The sequence below is a fragment of the Oculina patagonica genome, chromosome 12 (genome assembly GCF_052425735.1).
Source record: "Oculina patagonica isolate OP01 chromosome 12, crgOcupat, whole genome shotgun sequence".
NCBI classification, from domain to species: Eukaryota; Metazoa; Cnidaria; class Anthozoa; order Scleractinia; family Oculinidae; genus Oculina; species Oculina patagonica.
The window spans coordinates 20071287-20089660 of NC_135769.1; the positions used below are offsets into that span (position 1 = coordinate 20071287).

Genomic DNA, 18374 nt, shown 5'->3' on the forward strand with positions numbered 1-18374 from the left:
TATCCTCTGCAGAGAGATGAGTATTATGATTTTACAGCTGTGTGGTATGCAGGAGACAGTGTCATGTATGCTGCTACCAGCTCAGGTACATCATATTAATCATGCATTTGTTTTGTTTTATTTGTTTATAACTTGCAAGAGTTTGTGAACAACCAGAATTTTGATTAAGTGCTCACCGCGAATAAGCGCCCACCCTGTAGGTAGGAAAAGTTAATAAGCGCCCACCCCCACCCCCTAAAAACGTGAAGTGCACGAGAGGAGTAAAGCCTTGAATTTTTTCTGGCTCCTTTGCAATTTCTTTAATTGCAATTTTACTGTGAGGATCATTGCTTTACTTTAAACCAACAACTGCTATGACAACCCCCTTTGGTCTTAATGAGTTTAACGGGATGCCCTTTGGATTGGCAAATGCTCCTGTCACGTTTCAGCGATTAATGGAGAGCTGCCGACATAGGTTTTGGTAGCACCTTCGAGGGGACTCTTAAGAGGTTGCCCAATGTGCTCAAAGGTCTCAGAGACTTTGGTTTGATACTGAAAGTGTCAATGTGCAAACTCTTCCACACCAACTTGTGGCCCATAGCAGTCAAAAAAACAGTCAGCGAGGAAACCACAGTTCCAGTGGACGTCCGTTTGTCAGACAGCCTTTGACACTCTTGTTAGCAAAATGATTTCTTCATCAGTTTTGGCTTATCCTGGTTTCAGTTTGCCTGTCACCCTTCACACTGATGCATCTCAAGAAGTTGTTGGTACTGCCCTCTATCAGGTCCAAGTTGGTCATCCTTGAGTCATTGCATTTGGATGCAGGACTCTCAATGATGCAGAGTGCAAGTACTCAGCTTACCACTAATTACTGTGAATTCCTTGCCTCACACCAACGGGTTTGGTGCTAAACCCATCCAAGATGAAGATTACATCAAACCCTTCCTTGACAGTCTGTCTCCTTCTACTGAGGAAGCACTTCACGTTTGTCCAAGGGAAGCTTTTCAGGCGAAATGTCAGTACCACCTTTACGCCAATGAAGTCCTTGCCCCAGCCATCAGGGCAATCAGCATTTCCTCGTTAATGTAAGACAGCACTTTTAAGACTGTTTGGGAGGCAGCCCTCCTATTTTTTGGCCAAGTCTACAGCAGAAGGACCCTGTCAACAGCCGTGTACTAGAGATCCTTGACTGAAACCAGTCCTTCAACCAACTCAGACCAGACAACCCAGAAATTGCTTGGATTCTGAGAAAGAGGTTGGTTGGTGCTACAAGATGGTGTACTGTACAGAAGGTGGGTTGAAGACAATGCAAACCTACAGTTGGTCCTGCTGGATTCACTGAGACATCGTGTGTTGCAAGGTTTCCACAATGAAGTTAGCCTTCTCTGTCAAGATAAAACTCGACCTCGTCTGCCAGCAGTTCTGTTAGCCTAGTATGGAGGAAGACGAAGACAAGCATATATCACACTGTGAGAAGTGGATTAAGAAATAATCTCCAGAACCACCCAAAGCACCCATAGTCTCAATCCTTGCCAGTGCGCCAATGAAGCTGTTGGAAATCGACTCTCTTGCCTTAGATAACGGAAAAGGTGGTTTTGAACATGTGATTTTGGTGACTCACAATTTTACAAAGTATGCCTGGGCATTCCTAACCCGAAAACAACAGGCCCCCATCATAGCTTAGTTGTTGTGAGAGAAAATTTGGTGAACTTTGGTTTCTGCAGTGGTTATGTCCTGGCCAAGGTTGCAACTTTGACTCCAGAATCATTAAGGACCTGTGGAAGGTAGTTAAAACAAGCTTTACCAATATCTTGTGTCCAAATGTATTGGGAACATAGCTGTCTATGTGGTACAACAGGAGGGAACTGGAAACCACACACTTCAGCCTGCTGCTTCCTTATCATGTCCCACATGACCATCATTAAAGCAGAGGCATAACCAAAGGTTCAAAGCCTTGAACACAAAGATGTTGGCCTGCTTTCTAATGTTGATGCTGAGTGAAGGCAGGGGGCTGGACAATGTTGCCATAATCACCACAAAGAAGAGCATCTTTGACCCAGGTGATATTGAGAAACATAAACTAAGATATCAACAACTGTGGAAACCTGTCAGGCCAACAGGAAGAGAAAACAACATGTTCTGGCTGTGTGACTTGCCCACCAGATGACCTTTTCTGTGACTGTTTGGTCCCAAATGTGAAGTGTTCTGCGTGCATAGCTGAGTGATAAATGCTTAGTTAATCACCCAAGCTTTTGCTGACTTACTTACTTATGGCCATAAGCCCTAAGTGGGCAAAGGGCCGGACATTCTCCTCCGCCATGCTGCACGGTCGCGGGCAGCCACCGCTGCCTCGTTCCACGAGCCGAAACCCAAAGCCGCTCTTTCTCTTTCAGCAGTTCTTCGCCAAGTCTCCTTCGGTCTGCCACGACTTCGCCTTCCCTCCGGGGCCCATGTTAATGCCGTCTTGGGATGTTTGCTTGGATCCATTCTGAGGATGTGGCCGATGAACTTCCAGCGCCGGCGGAAGATTTGCTCACTGAGCTTTCCTCGTTAATGTTCAGCTTTTGCTGAACTTCGGGATAAAGGTCCTCTAGTAACATCAATAGATTTTGTGATCACATAGACAATAGTCTAGTATTTGATATAGGAGCCCTTTTGTTTTTGATTTCATGTTGAGAGTGGTGTGTTGCAGATAATGAGATTAATCAAAAACTTCTGTGTGTCTGTAGATTGAGCCCATTTACAGAGTCAAGAGTAAAGTCTTTCATTTTATATCAAGATTTACATTCATTGTTTATTTCCCGTACTGCTACACAACCCCACAACCCGATCAAAACCCCCACACCTGTCGCACTCGCATGTTAATGTTAAGAAATGAAGGAAGGGGGAGGGGAATCTGCCACCCAAGTTGCCAAATAAACTGCACTGCCCCAAGATTTCCCTGCTACTGAGTGAATGACTAATTATATTTCACAGACTCCGTTCGAAATATATGAGAAAACAAATGGTAGGAATTTCCCAGTTAGTGCTATATATTTCTCACTTCGTCTGTTTATATAATCCAAATTATTACTTCAGGCCGCTTGGCGGCCCTAGTATAATTCTCATTAACACATGCACACCATAGAATGCTGGGGCTCTTTGTAAATAACTCTGTTAAATATAATTTAGCTGCCTTAATGCTTTTTTACCCAAGTCCCAAGAGCATAAATGGGTACAGGCAAATTGTTGGGGGCAACCTGACAAACATGCTGGGAGATGGTTACTTGCCGTGAATGAGCCAATTTACTGTCCTTTTTAACTGCTTAATCAAGGAATGCTGTCTGCATGGGACACCAGGCAAAACAAGTGCTTCATACACTGGGAAGGTGATTCCTCAGAAATTGGTAAGAAACAATATCAAAAGCAAGAGTGTCTCATTACATTTCCAAACACTGAGAAAAGAGTGCAGCAGAGCCCTACTAGTTACCTACCTCCCAGATACCGGTTGGGCGCTCTAACCAACTGAGCTACGAGAGACTCGTTGTGAGCTTAGGCCATTTACTAGGTTGATATGTGACACGCGTCCTGCATACTGCTAGGATCAGCAATGTCGAAATCAACAACCCAACCGGTATCTGGGAGGTCATGGGTTCGATTCCCGTCGGGGACTGAGATTTTTTCTTTGTCCCACGCTTGGGTCATGTTGAATAGTTTCTTCACTATTTATCACCGAGCTTGAAATTTACCATCTTTATTATTTACTACATATTTGATTAAGGTGTTTGGAAATTTTGTGTGCCATAGAGCTGTCATCTATGCAGTACACTATGACTAGTCTTTCTTTCTTTAGTTAATTCTTTCTTTTGTTAACTCAGTTAACAACTTAAATTTGAATTCTTAATAATATACAGATGTGCTTATGGGCCATGGAGGTACTCTTATGGCTGGCAGCACTTCAGGGAATCTCAGGCTATGGTCAGTGGTTGGGGTAAATGAAATGAGGCTTCCTGGAGAGCCCAGCAGGTAGTTTAAACCATAGTTTAATATCCTTGGCTTTATTTTACGTCCTTTTCTTTATTGAATGCTATTACATACACTTACACTTACTATTACATACTCTTCCTTACTTACAGTTCCACACATTTACTTTACTTACACATTAAGTACTATATTTACACGCTCATTTACATATACTTACACTAACGCTACTATTACATGGAAAAATTGAATACGTCCTTACACTTAGTTAAGGTAAAGTCTGTGTCCGAGCCAAGTGGCCCATACAGCCGGAGCTTATCCCGGTCTCCGTAGCATTAAGCGACTGAGAGTATTGCTACTCCCCCCGGATGGGATGCCAGTCCATCGCAGGGATTACCTCCCAGCAGTAAATTCGCGGGTACCCATTTATACACCTGGGTGGAGAGAGGCACTGTGAGAGTAAAGTATCTTGCCCAAGAACACAACGCAGCGCCCCGGCCAGGACTCGAACCCGAGCCGTTCGACTCGGAGTCGAGCCCGCGCTAACCATTAGGCCACCGCGCCTCCCACACTTACACTTAGTTACAGGGAAAAAAAATAATAATAGAGATAATCAACTATTTACTAATTAAACATTATGTTTCATTCTTATAGCATTCATCATTACAGCATTTTACGTCCCTCTTACTAAATCATATACAATTTTGATCACATTCTATCGGTAGCAGCTATATTTGTGTTGTTTTGTTTGTTTGTTTTGTTGGGGTAAACTAGATTAGACTGATTACACATTGTTTTATCAACTTTACTGACCAGTATCAATCTTGCATCTAAACAGTACTGCTGATTTATTTGTGGACGTTTGACATTTTCTATGAGTTTAGTTTACTTCTGATCCAATTTTCCCTGATGGGATCACTCACATACACACCCAAAAAAGAAAGTGAATCAATGCAACAGGTCAAACTGATTCCGGTAGAACACAACTAATCAATAATAAAATATAACTATTAGCAACTAGCTGTTTTGTCAACTATGTGTGAATCACAGGCCTGCAACATGTGACAGTTTGGTAAAACCAGTTTGAGTCTAAAACAAGGCCTGTATGTCTTTTTATTAGGTTGTCCAGTAATGGCCTAGTGATGGAAGATGAAATGACACTTGACGGAGCCATTATTTCTGCATCATTTGATGAAGCACTAGAAACTGTAAGTGGTAAACACTTAAATGAGTTCTTGCCTATTTCTATTTAAGAACGCCATGGGAGGCAAAGTGGCCTCCTGGTAATAGTGCATTAGACTGTCAGTTGATCGAGTGATCCAGGTTCCAGCCTGTCCAGGTTGATTGGGCTGTGTTCTTGGGCAGAATATGACTCTTACAGTGCCCCTCTCCATAAGGTAAAGTCTGTGTCCGAGCCATGAGGCTCATACAGCCGGAGCTTATCCCGGTTTCCATAGCATTAAGCGACTAGGAGTATTGCTACTCCCCCCTGGATGGGATGCTAGTCCATCGCAGGGTTACTCCCCAGCAGTAAATTCGCCGGTACCCATTTGTACACCTGGGTGGAGAGAGGCACTGTGAGAGTAAAGTGCCTTGCCCAAGAACACAACGCAGCGCCCCGGTCAGGCCTCGAACCCGGGCCGTTCGACTCGGAGTTGAGCGCGCTAACCATTAGGCCACCGCGCGTATAAATGGGTAGCAGGAAATTGTTGGGGCAACCTGACAAGATGCTAGGGCTAACCTGCAATGGACTGGCATCACTCCTTGCCACTTGATGATATAGAAGCCAGAGTTAGGCACCAGCTTCTTGAGCCACTAGCTTCCAAAAGGGCTGTGGGAGGCACAGTGGCCTAATGGTTAGTGCACTTGACTCTGGATCGAGCCTGCAGTGGACTAGTATTCCATCCACGGGGAGTAGAAATACTCCTAGTTGCTTCATGCTATGGAAACCAGAATAAGCTCCGGCCTGATGGGCCACTAGGCTCGTCTACAGACGTTATCCTTACCTTACCCTTTACTTTTTCGTAACGAAAAATTAATGTAAAAGGACATCATTTCTCCAGGGTATTATTGGCACTTCATCAGGTACACTATGGTATCTTAACTGGGATGAAAGAACTAGCATCCGGCTAGTCAGTGGCCACGCCCAGCAGGTGAGATTTACGTGGTTACACTAACACTGATAATTTCGTTATCTTTGTTGCCTAGTGGGTAGAGTTATGGTAGCTTTCTTAAATCAATTTCAATTTTCACCAGTCATGCCTCTACCAGTAATGATCATCAGGCTGAGATTGTTTTAGGAAGATCTAGATTTGTGCATCTATAGCCAACCTCGGAAATTCAAATTAATTAAGACCAAAATTAAATTATATGTTTGTCCTGCCAGCATGTTAGTAATAAATCTGAGTCTGGGCTTCATGTACACACACATGATACTAAAAACAGTTTCTGGTTTAACTGGGTTCACTGTCATTAATAGTTTTTTTTCTCCTTGGCCTGCGTGTAGATTAATGACCTCCTTTTCAGTGGTCCAGATGATCAATATTTTGCTACATGTAGCAATGATGGTGTTTTACATCTTTGGAGCAGGGATAGCTTGGAACATCTTCAGTTTCAAGTTCTTGGACAGGTATATTGTATGTAACCTTTAATCTGTGTTGGAGGTAAAAGTTTTAAGTGGCCTTGAAATTACTTACAAATTTTCAACAAACCTTCACTGTTGCCATATGTAGTTCTTGTTTATGATACTGAATAGTTCTTGTTTATGATACTGAATGTGTAATAATGGTTAATGATGATTAGAATTTGCATGAAGCATGCTAGGTTCCTTACAATATACAGTAATTTGCATGTTCATTTGTTCATTTATTCATGCAGCCAGCCATTCATCTGTCCATGTACCCTTCCAATCATTTGTTCTTTCATATCACCATTCCTTTTTCAATCCCATTGTTTATTCATTAATTTTATATGAGTTTTTTGTTCATGTTGGTTGGTAATAATTAAGTCACAGAGTGACTGCATCAGAATGGAAACTTCATCAGTACTTTGGTGATAACTGTCACTGTCTCATTTCCTGATTGAGCTTGTTCCCTGTCTTCAAAGTTGTGTTTTTTGCATGGTGGATTGCAAATCCAAAATTCAGCCCTCCTCTTCCCATTCAGGCATATACATGTACATCATTAGCCACATGAATTTTGTTTTTCCAGACCTGCAATTGTGTGTCCTTCTGTCCAGTGCCAGAAGCTGCTCCCGTCAAGTCAGTTGCAAATGAAGGACAGACAGTAGCTACTGTCCATCCTCAACCTCAGCCTGCTGATGACACTGTTATCCACCCGTCACACTGTGCAGCTGGGTACAGTGATGGGACCATCAGGATATTTGATCTGGGAAAAGTGGAAATGATCATGAAGATGCAGCCTCATGCTGCTTCAGTTACTGCAATATCATTCTCGGCTCATGGTAAGAACACGCCTTGTGAGGTCTGGTAAGGCGATAATTTGCCTAAAAAGGCCAGGGCCCCACCATGGAAAATAAAATAAAAGTTGCAGATTTAAAAATCCACATGATAAACCCACCACCACTATTATCATCATCATCATCATCATCACCATCATTGCTCCTTATGCCAGGAGTCACATACATGTTAGGCTGCAAATAATAACCCTACAAGCAAATATTCGATTTGCTGTCAAAGGACAAGGTAATTCTTTCAATTATAAGCACCTGGTTAATGCAGAGCTCCTTTAATTGATTTTTCATTTGTTACATACATACAGAACTTAGAGAATTGAAATGTTCATTTAAAAATTCTGGAATTTGTTTCGAATTGTTGGGGTTCAGTGAGTTTGGCTTCCTTTTAGTTTAAATCATGAACCCCAAAAAATCCTTGCAGTAATGTTAGCCCCTTAAAATACAACATGCATCTGCATTCTACCAGGTGTCATTTTGTATTTATATTTCCAGCAAACCACAGGAAATGTTTTTTCCCTTGATTTTTCATATACTGAATTATATTTCTGTAAACTGTGCAGGAAGAGTGATAATAAGTGGAGCAGAGGATGGTTTGCTGGCAATAAGTAGTCCCTCTACAGGACTGACAGTCAGACTACTGAATGACCACAAGGGTGCTCCAATCACATGCCTTCATGTCTCATCTGTTAAGGTGAAGGTAGCTTTCTTTAGGGTTTTTTTCATAAAGCTGTTATAGGAATAGATGGTTGTCCTGAGATGGCATGGTCGAGAGTTTGTACAATGTAAACTTAAGTCAGTTGAATCCCAATAACTCAAACCTTCAAGGAGAATCAAGAAGGTTTGAGTTATCAAAATGGGGGAACAAAAAATTTGAGTTAGCAGGAAGTTCAAGATATGGAGGGTTCAACTTGTTGGGATTTAACTGTACAAATCATAGGCTACTCTATTAGCTTTGATTTTGCATTATTTGGGATCACTACAATAAAGGCAAGACTAGGAATGGGTAACCTGTGCTCCTGTTTTCCAACAATTATTATGTATGCAACAGCACAGAGGAGTAGGGCCTGATATCTGTATCGTGTGTTACACAATCCATCCATCCCCTGCAAGGAACACCTAAGATTTAACGTTTACGCAAATGCAACACTTCTCCTAGCCTGCTAATGAGCACATAAAGTGTGTGTTAAGTTCTCACTGCATCACAGGTTTTACACAAGAGCTGATCGCATGACACACCTCAAGTACTTTCATGTTCACATTGAAAGGTGTAATTTGTCTTGGGGAAAAAATACACATCCAGAAATGAAAATTAACTCCAAAGTTTTTTGTTGACTGGGTTATGTCTTCCTTGAGAGTGTACCCATTTTATCATACTTCTAGTTTGTTTAATTATGAAAATTTTGTCAACTGAGCAAGCCAAGTAATTTTTATTGTTTGTCTCAATTTAGGATCAGCAATACTCTTTGTCATCTCCATTGTTGTGGCTTGCGGCAAGTGCTGATCGTCGTGTTAGTATCTGGAGTGCTGATTGGTCCAAAGACTTTTGTGAGCTGGTTGACTGGCTGACATTCCCCGCCCCACCCATTGGACCTGATGGAAAAGCTATTAGGAGAGGAGACCCTGTATGTGTGATCACATCATTTTTTTTTTACATTTTAATATGAACCTCGGCCTGGATTTTTGGGAAGCATGGTGGTCTAATGGTCAGTGCATTAAACTCTGGATCAAGAGGTCTGGAGGTCTAAGCCCTGGCTGCAATCGTTGCGTTGTGTTCGTGGGCTAAGTACTACACTTAACTCTTATAGTACCTTAGCAAAGTGTTAGGTTGACCTGATAAAATGCTTAACTCCTAGTTGCTCCCTGGTGCAGTAAAACCTTGATTTAGCAAACCTCTGTATAACCAAGGAAAAGAACCCTGATATAATAAAACTTTGTTATAGTAGACATATTTTGCCAGTCCCTTGGTCCTTTGTTATTTTGAGGTTCCACTGTGTGGAAACTGGGATTACCTCTGGGCTATGTAGGCTACTTGGCTTGAGTGCAGACTTAACTATGCTAAAATTAACGTGTCAATAAATATCACCTTTAACAGGCCCAATTTTCTCAGCTTCCTCCCAGCCTGGCTCAATTCTCACCCACAGACCCCGACATTGTTGTCTACACTGGCTATGGCATGCAAAAAATTGTGCAGTTCTACAGTCTTTCCCAGAAAAAGGTACTGTGGATCAAGGAAAACAACATTGATTAATTACATTTTATATTTACTATGACAGTATATCTTTGTTTATTATATAAACATCAGTGAAATACCAGGAAATCTTTCGCGCGAAAAAATCATATCTTCACACGTGAAAATAACATCACATGTGAAGATATCGATTTTGAAACATTTTCTGACAAGTTTGCCCTGTTTCAATGCTGAATGAGCCAAAGTAAATCGATATTAAGTCAAAACATCTTCGGATCTTCCTCGGCAACCTTCGGAATTCTTCGGATATCTTCGGAAATTTTCGGAAAAGTTCGGAAAATGTTCGGAAACATTCGTACGACCTTCAGACAAGATTTTGCAAATCTTCGGAAATCTTTGGAAAGTGGTCGGCAATCTTCGGAAAATCGTCAAATACATCGTAATTAGTAGGTTTATATAATAAACAGAATATTACATGGTTGCTTGGAGATATGAAATTTATCTTCTCGTGTTCAAATCGATATCCCACTTGTTCGCTGCGCTCACTCGTGAGATATCGATTTGAACACTCGAAGATAAATTTCATATCTCCGCGCAACCATGTAATATCCTCTATTTCTTCTCTTCCTTTTGTCATCCATACCCATTGACAATTATAAAACGTTACAGTGGAACCATAAGTATAGACTTGTAGTTTCATTTATTCTCTAGCTAAGCAACCATTCAACAAAAAATAACAAAATAAATGTTTCTAGTGTTCTTTTGGCTTAACAGGGTAAGCAGCCTTGCTCTTAACTGTCTGAGGCCAGTCTTGCCTTCCTGTCCATGAGTGAATTTTCCTCTAAGTACTGTATCTCTTTTTAGGTGATACGCACTGCTCCACTGACACAATGGGTGACCTCCATGGATATTTCCCCCAAAGGACATCTCATCGCCTTTGCAACAGAAGGTATAAACTGCACAATTTCAATTTTATTACTACTAAAACAACTTACCGGTAGTTCACAACAGTTCAGTAAGCAGACAATAGGGACTTTAAGATACCTGGACCGCTGACCTCGAGGACGGTGCGAGGACGGTAAAATTTTGCGAGGAGGACTGAGACGATGTCAATGTTCTTGGCGAGAACTTTTGACATTAAGAGCCAGCGTGTGTGAATGGAAGACGGCTTTGTTAGTGGATCATGGCTTCTTTAAAAACATTTGACGCTTCTAGCTGTCCAGGAACACAAAGCACTATTTTCATTTACAGGGTACAAATTCCAGGTGACATGTTTGTAGAAACACAAGCAAGAAAGTTTACAATTTCACCCATGTAGCTTTGCCATCAGCGTTTATGTAAAGCACAGCAAATATCTTTGCAATGTTGAACTGCAAATAGTACCAAACCAAGAATACTATAAAGGACCACCTAACAAAGTAACAGATTTAAAAAATGAGAATTTTTAATGAAATCATACAAAAAGCACTTCCGTTCACTGGTGGACGGCAAAACTCTACTTCTCACGTCCTCAACAACAGCTGGCGGAGCTGGACGGCAATGTGTGTGGAGCGGGCATGCGCAATATACGCTACACGCAAAATATTACTTCCAGTCAGCTGTCCAGGTACAGTGGAACCCCGATATAACGATATGCCAAGGGGGCAGTAAAATTATATCGTTATATTGAGGAATCGTTATATCGGGGTTCCGTCCCATACATTTTACTATTGCCGGGACATAACATATTCATCGTTATATCGGGAAGATCGTTATATCGGGGTTCCACTGTATCTTAAAGTCCCTAATACATGAATGTTCTACACAGCAGGGTAAAAGTCACAGTAAGAGTTAGAACCACATTAACTGACTTATGTTTTGACTCTGGGTGTAAAAGGAATCGTCTGAAAAAGAGAAAGGGTTGAAAGGGTTTTTGTGTTTAGTACCTGACTTAAATGTTCTGTTTTGTCATGTTTCTAGAACGACTTGTCAAACTTATGGACTACAATGAAGGAAGCTTTCAAGATTTCCTGGGCCACTGTGATGTTGTCAAGAATGTAAGGTTTGCGCCATCAGGGGAACTGCTGTGTTCAACAAGTCATTCAGAAATCTTGATGTGGAATGTCAAGGCTTAGCAGAATCCAGCTGAAGTACTTGAGAAGGGAAATGACCCATCTGGTTTAATCTGAATCTGGTGGCTATAGTCTAGGTGACAGTTTGGCCAGTCACGGTCCCCAACACAAGCTCAAGAATATTATTAACACAGTCATTTTTAAGCTTTGTGTGGAAATAAAGATTACTTAATTTCCTCAGAGCCTGAAATTATAAAGCTCTTTTAAAAAGAGTTTTTGCTAGTAAAACTGATGTTTCCAAACTTTCTTGGAAAACATTTCATCATGAACACCCTTAACCTAACCATGTAAGAAAGCAAAGCCATTGCTGAAAAATGATTTGGCATTTCATTTGCCAATGGTCATAGCTGTACATGTAAATAAAGTGTGTAAACTTCTTCATGTCAAAGGGTAATATTTCCATACGTGTGCACCTAAATGTACATAGGTCAATATATTGCTGTATTATAAAATATAAAGTCTGAATATTTTCATTGTTATTCACCACATCAACAGAAAGGATGGTTTGTAAAATGTTTGTTAAGTTACTACAGCCTTCCTTGTTTCACATAGTTGCATACATGCTCTGACACTAAATACCGGTAGATCTGCTAGTCATTAGTAAAAACATTATTTTGTAATCGAGTGTATTTCTGTGCTTTATTTGAACAGTGTGTTGCATATTAAGAGTGACCTGATCCCAACTGTAATTCACAGTTAGGGTGAAGGTTATGTAAAATTATTGCTCAAGGATAACATTGGCATTGAAAATAATGTATTGACAGCATTAACCGGTACCCATTTTTCTCAAAGATCCACTCGAAATTTTTCGAGTTTGTTATTCATAATCTGCCTCAGACATTTTTTCTCTTTGGGTGTGTTATTGCCCCATTCAACTAAGACATTTTAGTCTTGCATTTTGGAGGTTTCTTCCAAGTGAATATCTTGGCCTGAATCAATAACCACTGCGACAGTCACTTTGTAAATCTACCACCCCGCAGGGCATTATTTTATTACTGCAATACTGTGATCAAGCAAGTAATTCTCGTGATCAAAGCAGGGATAGAGACTTCCCATTAACTCAATAGCCATAAATGATAAATTTGTAAAGCAAAGCACATACTGGTATGTGTCATACTGAAAATACTTGCACTAGACTATTGCTACTAAGCCCGAACACTCCCTTGGTTTACTTCCATTCTACTAGCCTTGGGAAATCTGGCTATAGCAAATGTTTCACACTGCAGCACTCTTGTCAAATCGTTCTTAGTTTATTCGAAACAGATCCCTGTTCATTCAATCATTAAAATTAATACCCTTCTAGCGAATCATCTATAATATTTATAAATCTTGTTATTTCTTTGTACACCAACATATATCTGTGATGTATGGTAGCTTGTACACTTGTGTCCCTTGCAGATCAGGGTGATTTGTCAAAATATCTCTAATCTTAGATTCAACTATAGCTCTCTTCTCTTCACTACTCTGGCTAATTGCACTTATACAAATTATCACGGACACTATTTTATCAATGTCTCCCTCAAGAAATGTTTTAAAGCTAGTGACCCTTTCCACAGAAGTAAATTTGCCAGAGTTGTTTAAACTCTCCATCCATTTTAGTTCCCTTGGATCAGCAGGCATATCCTTTTGATTCACAAATGGATCCACGACATCCTGCATAGCCCTCACCCATGGAACAGACCAATCCCTGTGGTTCCAGATCATGCCATATTTGCCTCCTGGTTTAAGAACACGACAGACTTCTGCAACTGACTTTTCGCTGGCAAACCAGTGAAATGACTGGGCACAAATAACTACTGGAACACTCTCGTCTGGCAGGGCTGAAAGTTAAAACAAGACCTTTAAAAAATAGCAAATCCAAAAACAATCCTGTGGAGAATTCAGGGGGCGTTTCCCTCACCTTTTGGTCAAAATATTAGGGGCTTGAATAGCCAAAAGATTTCTAATTTGAGGCTAACATCAATCCTAGGCCCAATCTTTTTTAGTCCCAGCCCCCAGGGGGGGGAGGGGGCAAACATCCAGACCCCAGAATAAGGGGGGAGGGGAAGGGGGAAGGGAAGGGAAGCCCAGGGGGGAAGGGGGGGAAGCCCAGTCTTGAAAATAATTTCGTGGGCCTTAGTTTGGCCTAAATTTCACCAGGTCTGTTGGGGAGAGGTGACTGCAAATGAAAAGGCTTCCCAGTACCCCCTGAAGAATAAGCAAGTCCATGGTGTGGCCATCGTGCTGGACTCTGGATCGAGGGGTCAGGTTCAAGCGTTAGCCAGGGTCATCGTGTTGGATTCTTGGGCAAGACAAACATTTGAGTGGGGGTGTGCAGCCTGCTTATTGAAACATTTAGTATTTACCCTATTTCAGACCAATTTCAGAGCACACAAACCACACTCTAGTTTGGATGACTAAATGTAAAGGCGATCAGACAGTTTTCTACGCACAATAATATTTGTTAACGTGGTCGTGTGGCCCATGTTTATTAAGGGGATAAACAGTGTGGAAAAAACGAAGACAAGACAGTGACGTTTCTTCATGATAAAATGAGCTAGAGTATCATAAAATGTAGTGTACCAGTGTACTTTAATTCTTACCGATCTTTTCTGCTGGAAAGCGATGCATTTCAATGCCAGGAACGCAGCGTCGAAACGTGTGGCACATTGCTTCCTGAGAATCACTAGCAATTATTTCCACATTTGCTTTCTTCTCCGCCAGCACCCTGGCCATCACTCGCGTAAATAGCCCGGTTCCGGCGGCAATCTCTAAAAGTTTCATCGGTTCATTTCTGTCAGAGGGTAGCGCTCCGACACAATTAAGAAGAAATTCAACGGATTCTTGTGAGTATTCCGGTCTCCCTTTGTCGTATAATGATAAATCCGTCGTAAACTCTCGCAAACCATTCCCGGTAGCGTCCGCCATATTGAATGGAGTACTTGGGATGCGGGAGCCTGGAACAAAGGAAGCTGGAAAATTAGGAATTTGGAATCGAAAATGGAATAGGAAGTGGCCTGCAGTCGAGCTGTATTAGGATTTGATTCGGCAAATATGTGAAGGCGTTTTCTTCTCACCTTTCTTGTAAAAAAAAGATATTATAAAACTGTACTCACATTATTATGGCAAAAAGAATATACCCAACACTTCTGGTTTTCAGCTTCCTTTATGCTATAAAATACAGTGCACGTATAATACTACTGTGAGTTTAACTGAGTTTTATTTACAAAAGAGAATAGAGCAGTTTTTAAGTTGAGTGTCGTAAAACCAATACCAAACTAATCACTAAAGCCAATCACTATAAGAACACCGGACAATCCAGTAAACCATCCAAAACTCGAAGCAAATACATGTAGCCGGCAAGAAGCACGGGAAAACGTGCGCAAGCGAGTCACGCCGATTGGTTTTGGTTTTACCTCTGATTGGCTGAGAAAAAGGCGCAAGAGTTTTAAACCAATCACTAAGCGTAGTAATGCAAAACCAACGCAAACGTGTATTACTTTCGACACTCAAGTGAAAACCGCTCTTAAACGTAGCTAAATATTCTCTTTATCCAAGTATATGACATAACTTTTCTTGAAAATCTTCTATTTCCGGTTCTCTTTTTCAATTAAACTTTGTTTGGTTCTACCAAAAATCTCGACATATCTTTCCTCTACCAAATTTTGAATTTGGTAATCGTGGACGCTTGAAAACACCAAATTATTTGTTAACCTCAAAGTGCTAAATGGCAATCACGTTAAAATCGTACACTTTCGATCACTTTCCGTTCGCTGAAAAGAGTCGTATTTTCCGGCTGAAAAGAGTTGTATCTTTACACTGGTTTCTTAAAAGTTTTCTTCTTTTTCCAATCCGCTTTCGTCGCGTATTGAATATTTGAAGTCATGGCTAGCTGTGTTTCGTTTTGTTCGCGCAGCAGCGGTACTTGTTCTCGGGCGGTTTGAAAATTGTCCTATTAAATCCACCACCATAATACTTACATCCGAGCAGAGCATTGGAAAGAAAATCTGCGAGCCATAGTAGTTTATATGGAGTCGATGGTCGTTAATCGCCGCGCAAAAAATAAATTGAAAGCGAGATCAAATACTTGTTTGACGTTTGTTTAAGAATTTTGTTTTATTTTTCAAAAAAGGCCATTTTACCCAGGGCACATACCTTAAGGCATGTTAATTAAAATACATGTATCGTTCAGATTTGACGCTTGTCTAAAATTTGTCCTGCTCCGAGGCAAGACGACGGCACCTTTGAAGTTTGGTATGGCTAAACAAAATTTGGTAGATCTAAAAAAACATCGGGCGCAGACCGTGTTACGGATTTTAGCCAATCTTAGGCATAGGAAATGACCATCAAATTCTTTTAAACATATCAAGGGCGCACTTGTCTACTGGTGACAGACTTTTTCGCAAAATAAACAAAAATTTGACCAGTGCGTCCGGGCCCTTATCAACAAAGCAATGTCAATGCCGTTTTAGTAACATTTCTTCTGTCAGTATTGCATTGTAATCGGAGGTGGTCCTTGTTATATATGAAAACATTTACGACGTTAATCAAGAATGAAAACACTGAATGTGGAGAATTCCTGCATAGCGGGGCCAGCTCTGCGATTAGTGTAATGCGCGATTTCTGAGCCAAGACATGTTTCGCAGTATGTCCATGATAGCGTGTCGAATGTGTCTTACCTTCCAACAGTTAATTACAGAGTTCAAAGATGATTGATCGAAAATATTAATTATTATATAAAAAATGTTTACAGAAAGCATTTCTTGGAAATTTTGCAAAAAAGCGTTTTGTATGCTAATCGATGTAAAACATGCTAACTTTTTGTCAAAAAAGGTTTCAAGTTCCCCTTTCCTCTGTCAACTTCCACAAGACAACAAATAACACTGCGAGTTAACATTTTTAATTTTAAAAAGGTAAAAGTACATGTTCTCGTTCCTCTGGTATATGGAATAAATTCACTCTAAATGTCTACTTGTTTTTTTCGAATGGCAAAAATGTCACTGAACTAAGTCGGTTCAAGAAATCACTAAGCTATAAAAAATCCTTCCTGGCGTAATATCCTCAGTTTATTTTACTTAGCTTGAAAACGCTTTCGTTTGGCCTCAGGCAGCTCATGTTCAGACTGCTCGCGGTTCTTACTCAGTATATACAGGTTTTTATCAGAAACGAAAACACTGAATGAGAAGAAGAAGGGGGTTGATTAGTGTGATGCACGATTTCTAAGCCAAGACATGTTCCGCAGTATGTCCATGATAGCGTGTCGAATGTGTCTCATCTTCCAACAGTAAATTACAGGGTTCAAAGATGAATTAAGAAATCCAAGAGTGCCTGCGAAAAAGATAAATTTCTTCAAAGTGATACTCGGGCCGTTGATTTCAATGGCAACCAATGAGATAAAGTAAGGCAAATAACAAAGCAAAAACACGAGATATACGTAAAATATACTGACTGCAGATTTAACGAGGCTAGCAAAATGTGCCGTTTCCTGGATCGACTGTGCTACTTGTTGTATTTGCAGGGCCTGAATATCATACTTGTGGCGTCGTACGGCTAAATAAATCCTGATGTAAACCAATGATGTAACAACGACAAAAACAAATCCAAGAATGCATATAATAAGGGCCTTAATATCGGTCGGCACCCACACCATTAAAAAAGAAAGAAATGCACTCAACACCCATATTGAGATCATCACAGCAACAACACGCTTGTGAGTCACAAGTTCCTGATATCTGAGATGAAGATGAATAGCTAAGAACCTGTCTACACTAACAGCCACAACACCAAAGAACGAAGCTGTGAGAAAGAAATTCGTAATGATGTCAAAAGCCTTGTAAGTGGTACAGCCAGGATCGTTTTGTTGTAAACCTTTGACCATAAGTGAGGTAAAAAAAGGTTGAACCAATAAACCAACACCAACATCAGAAACAGCAAGACTCAGGAGGGGGCGTGGATTGTTACAATGTTCAACATGATAGCGGTATAGCATAGAAAACTGTTGAAGACACAAATTGTGATGAACGTCGAGTGAAGATCTTCATATTATGATACTCTTGGGTAGTACTGCAGCAACGCTTCACAAAATGATTTCTTCATAATATCGACTCAAGGTTCTTTAGCGCACCGAGCGTATCACGTAATCAGTTTGCTTTCTATGAGCCTTCAGACCTTTACATACTATAGTATCGATTCTCAGGAAACCAAGGTTGTTTTGACATTTACAGGAGTGTTTACATAGTAAATGGTTTGAAAACAAGGGCATCAGTAGTTCGTATAGTGTTATAGTCCGGGGATAGTAGTTCTGAAAAGAATTGTTGGTGACTGACGTTTCGACAACCTGAGCGGAAGTCATCTTCAGAGTCAAGTAAAAAAAGTCGCTTGGTTTGCTAATCGATGATACACCTGCAAACTGTTGTTTCATGTGCCGTGAAGCGAGCGCGTCTGAAAAAAAAAGACAGAGATCCACTGCTAAGTGTGGCTTTGAGTTTTGCCGGCAGAAACGTATTGTTCAAGTGAATACCGGGTGTTTTTCAGGAAGTAATTCGCAGCGTTTTTCGCTAACGTTGAGCCCGTACCAAATTACGTTTTGTCATTGTTCTAAAAGACATAACTGTTTAAATCTTTACAAAGACAACAGAGTTGAAGAATTGACAGACAGTAGAATAAGACTTTTAATTAAACCA

At 40.7% G+C, this 18374-nt stretch overlaps 2 protein-coding genes across 2 annotated transcripts in view; one reads left to right on the forward strand and one right to left on the reverse strand.

The window, feature by feature from the left end:
• LOC144633957 (WD repeat-containing protein 90-like) overlaps positions 1-12336 on the forward strand; it is a 36173-nt gene extending 23837 nt beyond the window's left edge. The window contains exons 27-38 of the mRNA XM_078492887.1: positions 13-85; positions 3294-3365; positions 3873-3984; positions 5060-5147; positions 6003-6092; positions 6446-6568; positions 7149-7401; positions 7974-8104; positions 8862-9035; positions 9506-9628; positions 10466-10550; positions 11561-12336. Of these exons, the coding sequence (XP_078349013.1) occupies positions 13-85; positions 3294-3365; positions 3873-3984; positions 5060-5147; positions 6003-6092; positions 6446-6568; positions 7149-7401; positions 7974-8104; positions 8862-9035; positions 9506-9628; positions 10466-10550; positions 11561-11715 (1479 nt within the window). The 3' untranslated portion in view covers positions 11716-12336. The remainder of the gene's footprint in view (positions 1-12; positions 86-3293; positions 3366-3872; positions 3985-5059; positions 5148-6002; positions 6093-6445; positions 6569-7148; positions 7402-7973; positions 8105-8861; positions 9036-9505; positions 9629-10465; positions 10551-11560) is intronic.
• A 605-nt stretch (positions 12337-12941) lies between these two features.
• Positions 12942-14619, reverse strand: LOC144633982 (uncharacterized). The gene is made up of 2 exons (XM_078492917.1): positions 14295-14619; positions 12942-13532 (listed from the first exon to the last, which is right to left on the reverse strand). The coding sequence occupies exons 1-2, from the start codon at positions 14617-14619 to the stop codon at positions 13045-13047; spliced, it is 813 nt and encodes a 270-aa protein (XP_078349043.1). The 3' UTR covers positions 12942-13044.
• Positions 14620-18374: the final 3755 nt, after the last annotated feature.

What these genes read in the sequence shown, in the direction of transcription:
- LOC144633982 (XM_078492917.1), bottom strand. Translation starts at nt 14,619, where the DNA reads ATGGCGGACGCTACCGGGAATGGTTTGCGAGAGTTTACGACGGATTTA. An exon ending in CTTTCCAGCAGAAAAGATCG is followed by an intron (nt 13,533 to 14,294) that starts GTAAGAATTAAA and finishes TTTAACTTTCAG; the next exon opens with CCCTGCCAGACGAGAGTGTT.